At 39.9% G+C, this 18,217-nt stretch overlaps 1 protein-coding gene across 1 annotated transcript in view; it reads right to left on the bottom strand.

The window, feature by feature from the left end:
- Nucleotides 1-622: 622 nt before the first annotated feature.
- The window catches only part of cops7a (COP9 constitutive photomorphogenic homolog subunit 7A), a 30,794-nt gene continuing 13,199 nt past the window's right edge, over nt 623-18,217 (bottom strand). The window contains exons 4-8 of the mRNA XM_041222071.1: nt 18,035-18,123; nt 6,733-6,935; nt 6,411-6,516; nt 5,994-6,181; nt 623-2,609 (exon numbers count right to left, since the gene is read on the bottom strand). Of these exons, the coding sequence (XP_041078005.1) occupies nt 2,570-2,609; nt 5,994-6,181; nt 6,411-6,516; nt 6,733-6,935; nt 18,035-18,123 (626 nt within the window). The 3' untranslated portion in view covers nt 623-2,569. The remainder of the gene's footprint in view (nt 2,610-5,993; nt 6,182-6,410; nt 6,517-6,732; nt 6,936-18,034; nt 18,124-18,217) is intronic.

The raw sequence follows: 18,217 nt of genomic DNA, 5'->3' as shown, positions 1-18,217 counted from the left end.
ACTACATCTCCAGCCAAGCCCCACCCTTGTTCGCTGTATTTTTGAAATACTGGAAAGGGAAAATTGTAATGTCGGCCCTGGTCTGACATAGAACCGCAAAGGGTTAAAAACTGCAAGAACATAATTTAGACATTTTATTTAACATCATGTCACCAAAGAAACTACAAAATGATATTGCCAAAAAAGTCTACCAGAAACTATAATAGTAGTACAGTAGTAGATACGAAAGTAGTTTTTTATTTTTTGAAAATTACCAGCGGTATGCAATTCAATTTGTTAACGTAACATTATTTAGCAGATTTCATTCGACTTGATGAAGCAAAATGAGTTAATTCTATATAGATGGTGATGTAAAGCTTTTGGCCATAGTAGATATTCAAGTGGTTGTTTTTCATTTAGGCAGATGGAGACAGTCGACAGGGGTCCTGATGGTTACAGGAAGTGTCTGTGTCTGCTAATCACTAATAGCAGTGTGGAGTGTCATGATAACTACACCCCTCCCCCACACTGCTGCCTCTCAGGGCCTCTCTGTTTGCTGTAGAAATAGGCTAGGAGTCCAAGGAAAAAACAGCAAAACAGCATCACAAATGGAAGATCATGAAACACAACAGTTAAAAGAGGGTTGTGTTAATTTGTATTTTATTTCAACAATCAAGGATACATTCTTTACACCACTATAGGAGGACAAGATTTCTTTAAAACGCATGACTTATCTAAGGGTACATCAGCACTACATGAAAGATAAAACACTTAGCTATCCCACCTTGCTGTTCCGTATGTACTTGGTCATTGTATAACAATCCATATGTGCCCAAACATTTGCATAACGCCACATTGCTATGTCCAAAATCACAGTTCTCAAGCATCTCTTCTATGCCAAAAAACTTCTGCATGTACCCTCACATGTACTCTGAAACATACCAGTGCATGCCCAATCAAGCATTGTATAAGCAATATTACCCGTGTGGAAACACACTAGTCTGTGTGACAAACACGGACCATTTAATTTTCCATAAGGAAGGAACTTGTACATGTTTTCGTTTTGTGTAGTAGGCATCTTTCAAACTGTACGTTTTCTTTGCATGTTGTAATTTGATGTATTATTATGATTAATGTTGCATTCAATTTTTAAAACAAAAAAAAACACATCTGTGCTGTGTAAGTGGTTGCGGGGAAAACAAAACCCAAGACAGATTTGTTCTAATTTCTAACTAATGAAGGGACCTACCCATAATTATAGCAGCACTGTGTTATTTCAATATACGTCCTCAAAGTCTTAGATATAGCTCCAGCTGATTCGGAATGTTTACAGAATTGACACGTAACAAATAAAATAGCAAATGAGATTCAGAAATTATGTATTTCCCTTTGGAATGAGGTCTTTGAGGATGACCCAACCTAAAAAATACTGCATTTTTTCATCCTTCGCATTTGGTTTTCATTTGCATTTCCTGACACAACACATTCACAACACATTCAACACATCTCAAACTATTGAGTGGGAAAGTCGAATTCAGCCACAAATTCCATCTCCCTATCAGTTTCTGAACAGTCTGATGTTGAAATATTGTCTGGCATTATTTATGACGTTCCATGTGTACAGTTACACAGCTTCAATATGGCAGTGGAACTGTGTGTTTTTCTTTCTGTTTGTAGATTTTTGCTTGCCACTGTAACTGTGTCTGTTTGGGTTTGTTTGATATCAGACACCTTGGGGTATACAGAAATAACAAAAACACAGAAAAACAAACAGACACAGTTACAATGGCAAGCAAACATCTACAAACGGAAAGAAAAACACACCGTTCCACTGCTACAAGTTGCAGGGATTTACAGGCTGAATTGGAACCACGAATATTATTATAATGGAACCTTACGCTGTATAGTAAATTATGCATCATGTGCGCTTTCGTTGTTAAATATCGAAGCTGTGTCATTAACAGTTTAAATTCAAATTTTCCTCAGCAAGTGTGACTATACACAGGGAACGTCCGAAATAATGCCAGACAATATTTCAAAATCAAATTTTTCAGAAAGTGATAGGGAGCTGGAATTTGTGGCCGAATTCGACTTTCCTACTCAACGGTAAATGCAAATGAAAACCAAATACGAAGGATGAAAAAATGCAGTATTTATTTATTTATTGGCTCAGAAATGATGCTTGAGAACAGTGATTTTCACTGACATAGCAGTGTGGCATTATGCAGATGTTTGGGCGCATAGGGATTATTATACAATGTCCAAATACATTCGGAACAGCAAGGTGAGATAGTTTGTTTTATCTTTCATGTAGTTCTGATGTACCCTTTAAGTTAAATATAAGTGCTAAACCAGGCTTGAATGAAGCCCATTCTCTCATTGAAATCTCCATTAGCAACACTTTCCTTTTAATTAGTGAGGAAAATAAAACGAAGCATTCACACAACCCAATGAACAATATTGATGCATGTAAATCTGTGTGTGTGTGTGTGTGTGTGTCAGTGCGCACATGTGTGTGTTTAGGGGTCTCTCTCTCTCTGTAGAGCAGAAGCCCCTCTCATTTCCTTTGTTTCTTTCTCTCTTCTTTCCTTCAGTTAGACTTGGACCAAATCTTGCCACTTCCTCGCAACCTGTTAAAAAAAAAATAAATAAATAAATAAAATACACACACACACACACACACACACACACACACATATATATTCCTGATTGTGGAGCTGCATTTGTGTGTGTGTGTGTGTCTAATATATATATATATACACACACACATATAATATATATATATATATATATATATATATATATATATATATATATATATTATATATAATATATATATATATATATACACATATATATACAGTGCCTATAGAAAGTCTATACCACCTTGAACTTTTTTCACATTTTGTTGTGTCAGTACCTCAGTGTTCCATGCATTTAAATGAGGATTTTTTTCCCTACTCATCTACACACCATACTCCACACTGGTAAGGGGAAAAAAGTTTTTATTGAGAAAAAGATTATATATCAAAATTACAAAACTGAAAGATCATAATTGGATAAGTCTCCACCCCCCTGATTTAATACTTGGTGGAAACACCTTTGGCAACAATTACAGCTGTGAGTCTGTTGGGATAAGGGTCTACCAACTTTGCACACCTACATTTGGCACTATTTCACCATTCTTTTTTCCAAAACTGTTCAAGCTCTGTCAAGTTCCTTGGGGAGTGTTGACGGACAGCAGTCTTCCCAAGTCATGCTACAAACTTTCGATTGGATTTAGGTTGGCGCTCTGACTGGGCCACTCAAGGACATTTACCTTTTTGTTCCATAGCCACTCCAGTGTAGCTTTGGCTTTTTGCTTTGGGTCGTTGTCACGCTGAAAGGTGAACTTCTGTCCCAGTTTTAGCTTTCTTGCAGAGGGCAGCAGGTTTTCCTCAAGGACTTTTCTGTACTTTGCTCCATTCATTTTCCCTTCTATCCTGACAAGTGCCCCAGTCCCTGCCAATGAGAAACATCCCCATAACATAACATGATGCTGCCACCATGGTGTTCTCTGGGTGATGCACTGCGTTGGGTTTGCGCCAAACATAACGCTTTGCATTTAGGCCAAAAAGTTGCATTTTAGTTTTGTCAGACCACAAAACATTTTGTTACATGGCTACAGAATCTCTCGAGTGTTTTTTTGCATACTTCAAATGGGATTCAAGGTGGACTTCTTGAGTAAAATACAGGCCAGATTTGTGGAGTACTTGGGCTATTGTTGTCACATGCACACTTTGACCAGTCTTGGCCATAAATGTCTGTAGCTCTTGCAAAGTTGCCATTGGCCTCTTGGTAGTCTCTCTGATTAGTCTCCTTCTTGCTCGGTCATCCATTTTGGAGGGGCGGCCTGATCTATGCAGTGTCTTGGTGGTGCCATACACCTTCCACATCTTAATAATCATCTTGACCATGCTCCAAGCGATATTCAAGGCTTTTGATATTTTTTTATACCCATCCCCTGATCTGTGCCTTTCAATAACTTTGCCCCAGAGTTCTTTTGAAAGCTCCTTGGTGTTCATGGTTGAGTCTCTGCTTTGAAATGCACTACTTAGCAAAGGGAACCTACAGGAACTGCTGAATTTATCCTGAAATCAAGTGAACCACTACAATTTAACACCGGTGGAGGCCACTTAACTTGCTGTGTGATTTTGAAGGCGATTGGTTACACCTGAGCTAATTTATGATTGCTATTACAAAGGGGGTGGACACTTATCCAACTAAGCTATTTCAGTTTTTATTTTTAATTTTCTACAAATTTCTAGAATATTTTTTTCACTTGGAAGTTGTGGGGTAGGACGTGTAGATAAATGAAAAAAGAACTATTTTAATGCATTTTAATTCCAGGTTATAAGGCAACAAAAGGTGAACATTTTGAAAGGGGGAGTAGACTTTCTATAGGCACTGTATATACAGTGGCTCTCTAAAGTATTCACCCCCCTTGGACTGTTCCACATTTTATTGTGTTACAACATGGAATCAAAATACACTTAATTAGGAGTTTTTGCCACTGATCAACACAAAAAAAGTCCATAATGTCAAAGTGAAAAATAAAATCTACAAAGTGTTCTAAATTAATTACAAGTATAAAACAGAAAATAATTGATTGCATAAGTATTCACCCCCTTTGCTATGACACAGCTAAATAAGCTCTGGTGCAACCAACTGCCTTTAGAAGTCACATAATTAGTTGAATGAAGTCCTCTTGTGTGTAATTAAGGTGTTTCACATGATTTCTGGTTAAATAGACCTGTCTCTGGGAGGTCCTACAGTTGGTTAGTACATTTCCTAACAAAAACTACATCATGAAGACAAAGGAACATTCAAAGCAAATCCAAAATAAGGTTCTTCAAAAGCACCAATCAGGGGTAGGATATAAGAACATTTCCAAGGCACTGAATAACCCCCAGAGCACAGTAAAGTCCATTGTTAAGAAATGGAGAGAATATGGCACAACTGTGAATCTGTCTAGAACAGGCCATACTCAAAAACTGAGTATCCGGGCAAGAATGGCACTAGTAAGGGAGGCCACCAAGAGGCCTATGGCATCTCTAAAGGAGTTAGTCTTCCATGGCTGAGTTGGGAGACACTGTGTATACGACAACTTGGGACTTGGGAGAAGATTCATCTTCCAGCAGGACAATGACCCCAAACATACAGCCAAAGCCACACTGGAGTGGCCCAATCAAAGCCCGGACCTCAATCCAATTGAGAATATGTGGAAACAGCTGAAAATTGCTGTTCACCAAAGGTCCCCATCCAACTTGACGGAGCTTGAGCAATTTTGCAAAGAAGAATGGGCAAAAATTGCAGTGTTCAGATGTGCAAAGCTGGTAGAGACTTATCCAAATAAACTCATGGCTGTACTTGCTGCCAAATGTGCCTCTCCCAAATATTGACTCAAGGGGATGAATACTTATGCAGTCAAATTATTTTCTGTTTTATATTTGTAATTAATTTAGAACAATTTGTAGACTTTATTTTTCACTTTGAAATTATAGAGTTCTTTTGTGTTGATCAGTGGCAAAAACTCCTAATTAAATCCATTTTGATTCCATGTTGTAACATGATAAAATATAGAAAAGTCCAAGGAGGGTGAATACTTTTGAGAGCCACTGTGTGTGTGTGTGTGTGTGTGTGTGTGTGTGTGTGTGTGTGTGTGTGTGTGTGTGTGTGTGTGTGTCCATGTGTGTGTTTAACTGTTTCTATTATTATTATTATTTCGGGACTGCCCTCCATTTCTTTACTGCTGTTATCAGACTTTGGATTATAAACAAACTACCACTTCACCAGTAATTTGTTGTTTGTCATTGCCTTGAGCACTGCAAACCACTTTGCCACACTCCCGCACAGCTCCCTGTACCCCCTTCCCCCTCTCCCTCTCCCTCTCCCTCTCCCTCTCCCTCTCCCTCTTTCTCCTGTGTTTGAGACGCAGGGTGTCAGTTTCCTCGCTATAAAGTCATGTCTCATACCCTTTGACCTTGGAGCTCTTCTTGCTAGTTGGCTGCCGGGGGTCCTGGGAGGGGACGGAGTCTCGTGGCTCGCCAGCCTGCTGCTCTGGGTCTTGATTGGCTGCAGCAGTGGCGGAGGTGGGGCCTGATGATGACGTAGAGGAGGAGTTAGAGGAGGAAGCCTTGAGAGTTTTCTGGAGATTCGAGACCTGAGAGAGAGAATCAATACAGAGATCAATAACCAATACACATATCAATAATCTAGAAATACTAAAAGAAACTACATTTCAATGACAAACATTCTGACTAGATGCCTTCTTCAAGCAGCGCGCAGGGCACAGAGTACAGGGCAGGGAACAGGGCACAGAGCAGAGTAGAGGGCCAGTCTCCTGTAATAACAGGAAAGCAACAGCCAAGATGGCAGCCCCAGTTTCTGACCTCGTTCTCGACCTGCTGCTTGACCTTCAGCTGGTGCTCACGATACTGATTGGCCCTCATCACCTGCTCTTCAATCCCAGCAAGCACTGCTTCACAGCCAGAGCACCTGCAATGACATCATAGAAGCAGTGAAACCAAAACCAGTTCCCTGAAATCCTCAACACATCTTTTCACAAAGCACTGACATCAGAACTACATCTCCCACAATTACACAAATAAATGCACACTTGACAGACAGGCAGACCCATGCAGACACTGTGTATTAAATTCACACCCACACAGTGATGTATTAAATCCACACCCACAGACGGTGCTGTATTACCACTCCTGCAGGGTGTGCGAGATGGAAGGCAGCTCTCCTCTCTGCAGGTCCCGGCCCATGCTGAAGTCCACCTCCACCTGCTGCTTGCGCTGGTCCAGCTTGCCCTGGATGATGTCAGCGTAGATCGCCTCAATGATCAGGTCCTCCAGCTCCCTCACATTCCTCATCTCCAGCTCCGTGAGCAGGAGGGAGTAGGGCAGGCACTGTGGGACAAACCAACATAACATTAACAATGAAAAAGATAACAGCAGTATCACACACAGGGGAGGGCCAGGAACTCACATCAAGCTCATTTTTGCTTTTGTAGCTGTTGTTATCTCCGATGTCATTATCATGGCTGAGCTATAATATACATGCATGCATTGCTAATGCAGCTGATTTGCTATGAGAACGAACTTTAAGCCACATGTTAAGCTATGTCACACAAGGTACACCCGAGAAAACAAGGTAATTCATTAAATAACCTTCATAAAACCATCATTAAATGAAGAAAACACATTTTGTTGTGTTTAAATTCTGTGCAAGATTTTTCACTGTGAAAAACTGCATATAAAACATTTGCTCAACTTTCCAGTTACAACAAAATGATGTACAGTATTGAGTTTTTTAATTGTTACTTTTATTTTTCAAAAGTTCCCTGATTATCTGACAGGTACCTTGCAGATTGTGTTGAGTGATGAATCTTTACTTGAAAGCTATTGGGTGTAGACTGTACAGAACAACACCATGCTAACAAGCTCAGGGTCAAATTGTTAAACATCACATCCATTTTAATGAGCCATGTTCACAACACTTATCATGCTGCAGTAACTGACCACTAAAACTGAAGTAAGACAATTAAAGTAAGTCTCACAGCACAAAAGAAGACACTACCCTGGAATAATTACACCAAATTTCCATAGTGATCAAAATAAACAAACAGCCACAGATATCCAGAGGATTACGTGACCCCAGTTTGCTGTTTTTGGAGCTTTGTGTTGGTGTTTGCTTGTTTGGAGTGCTGTGGTGAGGTTTGGAATGCTGTGGTGATGTTTGCTTGTTGTATGGAGGGATGTGTTAATGTTTGCTTGTTTGCAGTGCTGTGGTAATATTTGCTTGTTGTTTGGTGTGCTGTGGTGATGTTAGCTTGTTGTTTGGTGTGCTGTGGTGGTGTTTGCTTGTTGTTTGGAGTGTAGTGGTGATGTTTGCTTGTTTGGAATGCAATGGTGATGTTTGCTTGTTGTCTGGTGTGCTTTGGTGATATCTGCTGTTGTCTGCAGTGCTGTGGTGATGTTTGCCTCTTGTTTGGAGTGCTGTGGTGATGTTTGCTTCTTGTTAGGAGTGTTGTTTGCTTGTTTGGAGTGCTGTGTGTGATGTTTGCTTGTTTGGAGTGTTGTGGTATTGTTTGCTTGTTGTCTAGAGTGCTGTGGTGATGTGTGCTTGTTGGTAGGAGTGTTGTGGTGATGTCTGGAGTGCTGTGGTGATGTTTGCTTGTTGCTAGGAGTGTTATGGTGATGTCTGGGGTGCTGTGGTGATGTTTGCTTGTTGCTAGGAATGTTGTGGTGATGCCTGGAGTGCTGTGGTGATTACTTTTTGCTTGTTGTTTGGAATGCTGTGTGTGATGTTTGCTTGTTTTCTGAAGTGCTTTGGTGATGTCTGCTTGTTGTCTGGAGTGCTGTGGTGGTGTTTGTTTGCTTGTTGTCTGGAGAGCTGTGGTAATGTTTGCTTGTTTTGAGTGCTGTGGTGATGTTTGCTTCTTTTCTGGAGTGCTATGCTTGATGTTTGGAGTGTTGCGGTAATGTCTGGAGTGCTGCGGTGATGGTTGGAGTTCTGTGGTGATGTTTCCTTGTTTGGAGTGCTGTGGTGATGTTTGCTTGTTTTGTGTGCTGTGGTGGTGTTTGCTTCTTGTCTGGAGTGCTTGGTGATGTTTAAAGTGCTGTAGTGATGTTTGGAGTGCTGTGGTGATGTTTTTTTCTTGTTAGGAGTGTTGTTTGCTTGTTTGGAGTGCTGTGTGTGATGTTTGCTTGTTTGGAGCGGTGTGTGTGATGTTTGCTTATTATCTTGAGTGCTGTGGTGATGTCTGCTTCTTGTTAGGAGTGTTGTGATGTCTGGAGTGCTGTGGTGTTGTTTGTTTGCCTGTTTGGAGTGCTGTGTGTGACGTTTGCTTGTTTGGAGTGCTGTGGTGATGTTTGCTTATTGTCTGGAGTGCTCTGGTGATGCTTGCTTGTTGTTTGGAGTGCTGTGGTGATGTTTGTTTGTTGGTAGGCGTGTTGTGGTGATGTCTGGAGTGCTGTGGTGATGTCTGTGGAGTGCTGTGGTGTGTCTGCTTGTTGCTAGGGGTGTTGTGGTGATGTCTGGAGTGCTGTGGTGATTGTTTTTTGTTTGTTTGGAGTGTTGTGTGTGATGTTTGCTTATTATCTGGAGTGCTGTGGTGATGTGTGCTTGTTATTTGGAGTGCTGTGGTTGTTTGCTTGTTTGTCTGGAGTGAGGTGGTGATATTTGCTTGTTGTCTGGAATGCTGTGGTGACGTTTGCTTGTTGTCTGGAGTGCTGTGGTGATGTTTGCTTATTGTTTGGAGTGCTGTGGTGATGTTTGCTTGTTGGTAGGAGTGTTGTGGTGATGTCTGGAGTGCCGTGGTGATGTCTGCTTGTTGCTAGGGGTGTTGTGGTGATGTCTGGAGTGCTGTGGTGATTGTTTTTTGTTTGTTTGGAGTGTTGTGTGTGATGTTTGCTTATTATCTGGAGTGCTGTGGTGATGTGTGCTTGTTATTTGGAGTGCTGTGGTTGTTTGCTTGTTTGTCTGGAGTGAGGTGGTGATATTTGCTTGTTGTCTGGAATGCTGTGGTGATGTTTGCTTATTGTCTGGAGTGCTGTGGTGATGTTTGCTTGTTGGTAGGAGTGTTGTGGTGATGTCTGGAGTGCCGTGGTGATGTCTGCTTGTTGCTAGGGGTGTTGTGGTGATGTCTGGAGTGCTGTGGTGATTGCTTTTTGCTTGGAGTGCTGTGGTGATGTTTGCTTGATGTCTGGAGTGATGTGGTGATGTTTGCTTGTTGTTTGGAGTGCTGTGGTGATTGCTTTTTGTTTGTTTGGAGTGCTGTGTGATGATTGTGGTGATTGCTTTTTGCTTGGAGTGATGTGGTGATGTTTGCTTGTTGTTTGAAGTGCTGTGGTGAAGTTTGCTTGTTGTTTGGATTCCTTTGGTCATATTTACAGTGCTGTGGTTGTTTGCTTGTTGTCTGGAGTGACGGGGTGATGTTTTCTTTTCGTTTGGACTGCTGTGGTAATGTTCGCTTCTTGTTCGGAGTGATGTGTTGATGTTTGCTTGTTGCTTGGAGTGCTGTGGTAATGCTTGCTTCTTGTTTGGAGTGCTGTGGTGATGTTTGCTTCTTGTTTGGAGTGCTGTGGTGGTGTTTGATTGTTGTTAGGAGTGCAGTGGTGAAGTTTGATTGATGTTTGAAGTGCTGTAGTGGTGTTTGCATGTTGTCTAGAGTGCTGTGGTGATGGTTGGAGTGCTGTGGTGATATTTGCTTGATGTTTGGAGTGAATTGCTGTTTGGTGTACTATGTTGAAGTTTGTTGTGCTGTGGCGATGTTTGCCTGTTGTTTGGAGTGCTGTGGTGATGTGGTGATATTTGCTTGTTGTCCGGTGTGCTCTGGTGACGTTTGCTTGTTGTCTGCAATGCTGTGATGATGTTTGCTTCTTGTTTGGAGTGCTGTGGTGTTTTTGTTTGCTTGTTGTTTGGAGTGCTGTGGTGGTGTTTGCTTGTTGTTTGGAGTGATGTGGTGATGTTTGCTTGTTGTTTTTAGTGCTGTGGCGATGTTTACTTGTTGTTTGGAGTGCTGTAGTGGTGTTTGCGTGTTTGGAGTGCTGTGGTGATGTTTCCTGGATGTGTGGAGTGCTGTGGTGGTGTATGGTTGTTGTTTGGAGTGCTGTGGTGATATTTGGAGTGCTGTGGTCATATTTGGAATGCTGTGGTGGTGTTTTCTTGTTTGGAATGCTGTGGTTCTGTTTTCTTCTTGTTTGGAGTGCGACAGTGATGTTTGGATTGTTGTTGTGATGTTTGCTTGTTGTTGGGAGTGTTGTGGTGATATTTGCTTGTTGTTTGCAGTGCTGTCTGTGATGTTGGCTTGTTGTATGGGGTTCTGCGGTGATGTCTGCTTGTTGTCTCGAGTGCTGTGATGATGTTTGCTTGTTTTCTGGAGTGTGGTGATGTTTGCTTGTTGTTTGGAGTGTTGCTCTATAAAAAATGTCATTGACCATGACCTCTGACCTTTCCTAAATGTCAAATGTAAAACTGGTTTATGACTGCATAGAGTGCAGACAGGGTCATGGTTGGTATGGAACACATATATGGTCTTACAAAAATTGTCCACTAGATGGTGCTCATTGGTCACAGCATGGACATACCATATATGACTGGGACGTCTGATCTCTCCTTAAGGTCACATGAAAAGCTACCTTATATCTACTTAGAAAGTTTAGATAAAACCATTGCACAAAAACCTGTGAAACTTTGCTGTATAGTAGTACCCTATGGGAAGTAATGCCCACAATTAAATGAATGTAATTGGTCACATGGATGGTGAACAATCGATACGCGTAAATTTCACGATAAAAAATAGGAAGCAGTAAAGTTGCTTGCAATTCTAGTTGTTATTACTATTAGGCTTCCAAGTCAATGACTGGGAAGCCTATTGTTTTTGTTAAGATTTATTTATTTATTTTATTTTATTTTATTTTAATTTTTCTTCCCAAAACTTTAAACTGCTGCTGCTTCAAAGCTGTGTTGACCAGAAATGAAAATGGCCGTTTGACGCATTTTTTTTAGAAACCTTTTGAAATAATCTTCCTGGGAACCGGTGAAGCGATTGATCTGACTCTTGGCATATATCATCAGCATCCAAACCTGCATCAATTTTGTGAAGCAGAAGTTTCTGCGATAAATTTTAATGTAAAAATGGTTGCCACAAACTTTAATGAAACGCGCCCTTAACAGTAAACTGCTGTACTTGAACACCGTTTGACCAACAAACTCCAAACTTGGTAGTTATTGTCCCAGTAACAATGGAATACAAATATGTCAAAATGGTTATGTTTTATAAAACAATCTGGCCGCCAGATGTACGTTTAAGTCTGAAATTTAAAACTGTCTCAGTTGACAAACGGTTTACTTGACTAACTCCAAACTTCACAAGCATCATCCTTGACACTGTGGCAATACAACTGACTTTTAAGAAACTGGTGTTAAACCGAAATGGCCGTAAAACGCATTTCTTCTTCAAACCTCACGAAATCTTCTTCTTTGGAACCGTTCAAGTGATTGATCTGACACTTGGCATATATTGTCACCATCCAAACCTGCTTGCAAAGCAGAAGTTGCTGTGATACAATTCAATAGTAAAATGTCTGCCACAAACTTCTCTGAAACACGCCCTTAACAGCAGACTGCTTTTATTTGAAAACTGTCTGACCAACAGACTCCAAACTTGGTAGGCATCGTTCCGGTGACAGCAGAATACAAATATGTTAAAATGGTTATGTTTTGTGAAACAATATGGCTGCCACTCCTACATTTTCTTCAAATATTTAAAACTGCTTCAGTTTAAAAATGGTTCACTTGATTAACTCTAAACTTGAAAACCATCGTGCCTGTGTCGGTAGAATTTACATTTTCAAAAATCATTTTCTGCGGAACTGTTGAAGTTGCTGATTTTAAACTTGGCACATTGAGAACTAAACAAGCTTAGACAGGTACTGATACTGGGACTTGGGAGCCGTAAAACTGCCTGGCTGTTCTAGTTATTATTATTATTATTATTATTATTATTATTGTTATTATTATTAGGCCTATTGTTATTGCTGGTATTATTATTATTAATGTGGCGCAACTTTAGAAGCATATGTTTCATTGAACTAATTATTTTAGAAAAGTATAGACAGAACTCCTCAGAATACTACTTTTATATTGGAATATTAACTTCAGCGCTTTCTTAAACCTACTTTAACCCTGTTAAATACTGTCCCTGGTAAACGTTATACTGAAGTAGCTCAGTGTGTTGTGCATGTATGATTTTTACACATAGTAGTTTTGAAATATGATTTATATAAAGTGTTTATTTATGTTTTACTATTTAATGTAGGATGTGTGTTAATACAAATTGGTTTTGATTTGTTGTGGATTGAATACACATACAAGATTTGTATGTTTATAATGTATTAGATGTGATGTTGTTTCACAAAAACGAATGTGTTTCTATAAGCACTATAGGTAATCCAAATATATTAAATGATTACTTTTCACAAGTTTTTACAAAGGAAGATACTGACAACATGCCCCACATGTCATCCAGTTCCTATCCAGTTTTAAATAACTTTAGCATAACTGAGGCAGAAGTGTTAAAGGGACTAGGAGCTCTTAAAATAAACAAATCCCCTGGGCCGGATGAGATCCTCCCAGTAGTACTCAAAGAAATGAAAGAAGTAATTTACAAACCGCTAACCAAGATCATGCAGCAGTCTCTTGACACAGGGGTGGTACCGACAGACTGGAAAATTGCAAACGTAATACCGATCCACAAAAAGGGAAACAAAACTGAACCAGGTAACTACAGACCAGTAAGCCTGACTTCTATTATATGCAAACTTATGGAAACTATAATAAGATCCAAAATGGAAAATTACCTATATGGTAACTGGGAGACAGTCAACATGGTTTTAGGAAAGGGAGATCGTGTATAACTAACTTGCTTGATTTTTTTGAGGATGCAACATCGATAATGGATAATTGCAAAGCATATGACATGGTTTATTTAGATTTCCAGAAAGCTTTTGACAAAGTCCCGCACAAAAGATTAATTCTCAAACTGAACGCAGTTGGGATTCAAGGAAACACATGAGTGGTTAACATGTAGAAAACAGAAAGTACTGATTAGAGGAAAAACCTCAGAATGGAGTGAGGTAACCTGTGGTGTACCACAGGGATCAGTATTAGGTCCTCTGCTATTCTTAATCTACATTAATGATTTAGATTCTGGTATAGTAAGCAAACTTGTTAAATTTGCAGACGACACAAAAAGGAGGAGTGGCAAACACTGTTGCAGCAGCAAAGGTCATTGAAAATGATCTAGACAAGATTCAGAACTGGACAGACACATGGCAAATGACATTTAATAGAGAAAAGTGTAAGGTACTGCATGCAGGAAATCAAAATGTACATTATAAATATCACATGGGAGATACTGAAATTGGAGAAGGAATCTATGAAAAAGACCTAGTAATTTTTGTTGACTCAGACATGTCTTCACCTAGACAATGTAGGGAAGCTATAAAAAAGGCTAACAAGATGCTCGGATACATTGTGAAAAGTTTTGAATTTAAATAATAATATTAATCAAAATTAATTAAACTGTACAATGCACTAGTAAGACCTCATCTTGAATATTGTGTTCAGTTCTGGTCACCTCGCTATAAAAAAGATATTGCTGCTCTAGAAAGAGTGCAAAGAAGAGCGACCAGAATTATTCCGGGCTTAAAAGGCATGTCATATGCAGACAGCCTAAAATAATTGAATCTGTTCAGTCTTGAACAAAGAAGACTACGCGGCAACCTAATTCAAGCATTCAAAATTCTAAAAGGTATTGACAATGTTGACCCAAGGGACTTTTTCGACCTGAAAAAAGAAACAAGGACCAGGGGTCACAAATTGAGATTAGACAAAGGGGCATTCCGAACAGAAAATAGGAGGCACTTTTTTATACAGAGAATCGTGAGCGTCTGGAATCAACTCCCCAGTAATGTTGTTGAAGCTGACACTCTGGGATCCTTCAAGAAGCTGCTTGATGAGATTCTGGGATCAATAAGCTATTAACAACCAAACGAGCAAGATCGGCCGAATGGCCTCCTCTCGTTTGTAAACTTTCTTATGTTCTTATGTTCTTATGAATGTATGCTCAATTCAAAAATTACCTTGACCTTGAACTTTGAAAAATTTAAGGTAAAATGTAGAACTAGCTTTTAAACTCCTTACAGAGAGTAGATAGGGTCATGGTTACTATAAAACACATAAATGAACCCATACATGTTCCCACAAAAAAATGTCCTGGCCTGTGACCTCTAACCTCTCCTAGAGGTCAAATTAAAAACTAGCTTATAATTCCTTAGACAGTGCAGATAGGGTAATGGTTACTATGGAACACATATAGGAACCCATATATGCTTACGTTCCCGCTAGCCTCTCACTACGTCACCAAGTGAAACGTTTTCCCTTGCGGCTCAACTATTTTTCACCAAGTTCGTCACGGTTGACTTGTGCAAAACTGCCAGCACGATTACTTACAAAAAAAATTGTACAGACAAATGATCAGACTCATGTTCCGAAATATGTAGCCCAAGGAATACTAACCATGTACATACAATTAAAACATGACAGCGATAGTCACAGGAAGGTGAAGCAGTCATGGGTTCAAGCATACCCTCTGGTCCCAAAAGAACATTTAGGTGTTTGTGTACGTCTGTGTATTAGCTAGTTTTTGTTTACTTTATCTAGTCAATCAATTATTTATCTGTAGTCATTATTTAGCTATGCATTCATTACTATTGTTTTAACTTAATATTTTTTTTTACTCGAAGTGTGAATGAATGAGGAATAATTATTATCCCTGACTGAGGAGGAGCTTGAGGGCAAGGACGCCATGGACGAGGACCTCCATGATGAAGAGGAGGAGGAGAATGATCTGCAGGAGCCCCAGCCCAGCACTTCAACTGCAGGGTAGTTTTGAAAATAAATAAATACAGCACGATAGGGAAGGGTTTTTGTCTCCCTCCCTCCCAAATAAAATTATTAACAGCACTTTTATTTGTTATATGCTTTTTTTTTTCAAATTAAAAAAAATATATATTTACTTTATAGCTTGTGTGTTGTTTCTTTACTTTTCTACTGAAAAACAATTCTCTCACAGGGCAATAGTGTTTCCAATCTCACTTTTCGGGCAAATCTTAGCCCTGGGCTGCCTTTGCCTTTGCCTAATCTAGCTCTGCAACTGTGCAAAATATTTTAATTCTGATTTCAAATTTTTAATCATTGACAAACTGTGAAGCTACAATAGACTATATATTTTTTTCTATAAAACTTGGAAAGTTTTTTGAAATTGCCAATTTTTTAAAATTATGTATGAATATTTTACATTTGCCTTTTCAGAGGTTGATTTTTGTAAAATACTATGCATTTTAAAACCGTATCTAGTTCTGCAACTGTAGAAGACATTTCAATTCTGATTTCAGATTTGAAATCCCTGGAAAATTGTGCAGCTACAAAGTTTTTGTTATATAACTGTTGGAAAGAGGTTGAAATTGGCAATTTTTTTTTTAAATATTATGTATTATACTATATTATAAGCACAGGTTCTATTCATTTTGTCGCATCGTGTCGTGTGTAGCGACCTTTACACAACATCAAATAGAGGGTTCCATTGCTAGCCATATGAATGCTATTACTGCATTAAAACATTTATATTTATAACAAAATAGCTGCCTAAAATTGTTTATTGTATTCATTATCCAAGACATGTTATTTAAAGTACAATGCACTACACACATACTGGTTACAGATGTGATCAGCCCAAACACAGTGCTGCAGCTCTGTGAATCTCAGCGGGTTGTCTGCAGTTATTACACACTAGAACCTGAACACAGTGCTTCAGCTCTGTGAATCTCAGCGGGTTGTCTGCAGTTATTACACACTAGAACCTGAACACAGTGCTGCAGCTCTGTGAATCTCAGCGGGTTGCCTGCAGTTATTACACACTAGAACCTGAACACAGTGCTTCAGCTCTGTGAATCTCAGCAGGTTGCCTGCAGTTATTACACACTAGAACCTGAACACAGTGCTTCAGCTCTGTGAATCTCAGCAGGGAGACTGCAGTTATTACACACTAGAACCTGAACACAGTGCTTCAGCTCTGTGAATCTCAGCGGGTTGCCTGCAGTTATTACACACTAGAACCTGAACACAGTGCTTCAGCTCTGTGAATCTCAGCGGGTTGCCTGCAGTTATTACACACTAGAACCTGAACACAGTGCTTCAGCTCTGTGAATCTCAGCAGGGAGACTGCAGTTATTTCACACCGGAAGTGTACACAGTAGGGGCACAACAATTAATCGATGCACCTATTACTGATCATGTCCTTAAATTTTACCGAGCTTCAATTACATTTTGGTGAATCGAATTAGTACTCAGTTTTAAGTTTCCAGATTAGCGCGTTGCTAGGATACACTCTTCAAGCCTACATTACACATTGGATAAAACAAATCAGAAGTAGGCCATGTATTCACATTTATTTAAAAAAAAAAAATGATGGCAACACAGTTTTTTTTTTTTTTATCTATTAAATCTAGCAATCTACCTTTTGTTTCAAAGCATGTTGTGTTTGGATTATATGGCAAAAAGAAACGTAAACAGTGCTTCAGCTCTGTGAATCTCAGCAGAACGACTACAGTCCAGAAGCATACTAATTTCTTCACATTGCTGGCTACCAGTGATGATGACACTCGAACATTTACAATTGTTACAAATGACCCGAGACAGAACAAAGACTGGTCTCTCTGCTCGACTGTAATTATAACTAACAATAGTTAGTTATGATTGTGTCAGTGTACCTATTGTGGCAGGGCAGGGGGGGCCTGCACATGGGAGTGTCTGTTTAGTTGGCAGGGAGGGGGTTAAAATCCTCCCTGCAATTGTTTTGTTAATTCTTTAATTGTTCTGGCAGTTGGCAATTGGTGTAAATTGAAGCCAGCTGCCTGAGCCTGTTACCTGTTCCTGTGAGGCATATAAGCTGCACAGATCCTTCATTCAAGGCTGCTGGGTCTGGAGGAAGCAGAGAGGCTGTGTACCCTGCTATGGAAGCAGCCATCGAATAGTGTGAATACTGTGTGTACGAATTACATTGTGCATTTTGTAAAATTGTGTTTTGTTTTTGTATCGGGCAAACAGCTTAGCTGTCCCTGGCTAGACAGGGCTGTTTAAGTGTTTAGTCAGTGCTCCTCAAAGGAGCTAGGTGTTTTGATTTTGTTTATTTTTTATTAAAACTGTGCGTAAAAGTGCTTAACTGTCAGTCTGTGTATTGGGTCAAAGAACCCAGTGCGAGCCTGGGTGGCGAGCACCGTGTTACACTACACTATCCCGCCATGTTTCAATGGCTGATCAATGAGTTCAGAAACTGAAGCCAGGATTTCCAGGGTAAGGGGGAGCTGTGGCACATCTCTAGTGTAAATATAGAGAAGCTGGAGCCAAGATGCTACCCAGGTGTACAGTTTCACACAGGTACCTTGAGGTTGGATGCCAGCGTGACTATAGAGAGGTGGCGCAGCTTGTTCTTCTGAGCAGCACTGAGCTCGGGCAGGGAGGATGCATTCTCTGAGAGAGAGAGAGAGAAATACATTATGATGTGAAGATTGGCTTCTCTGTGCCTTCACCTCCATTGAATTCCAAATCGCACTGAACAACCACC

This window comes from Polyodon spathula, chromosome 21, assembly GCF_017654505.1.
Source record: "Polyodon spathula isolate WHYD16114869_AA chromosome 21, ASM1765450v1, whole genome shotgun sequence".
Taxonomy (NCBI): Eukaryota; Metazoa; Chordata; class Actinopteri; order Acipenseriformes; family Polyodontidae; genus Polyodon; species Polyodon spathula.
This window is presented reverse-complemented; position numbering and strand designations above follow the sequence as displayed.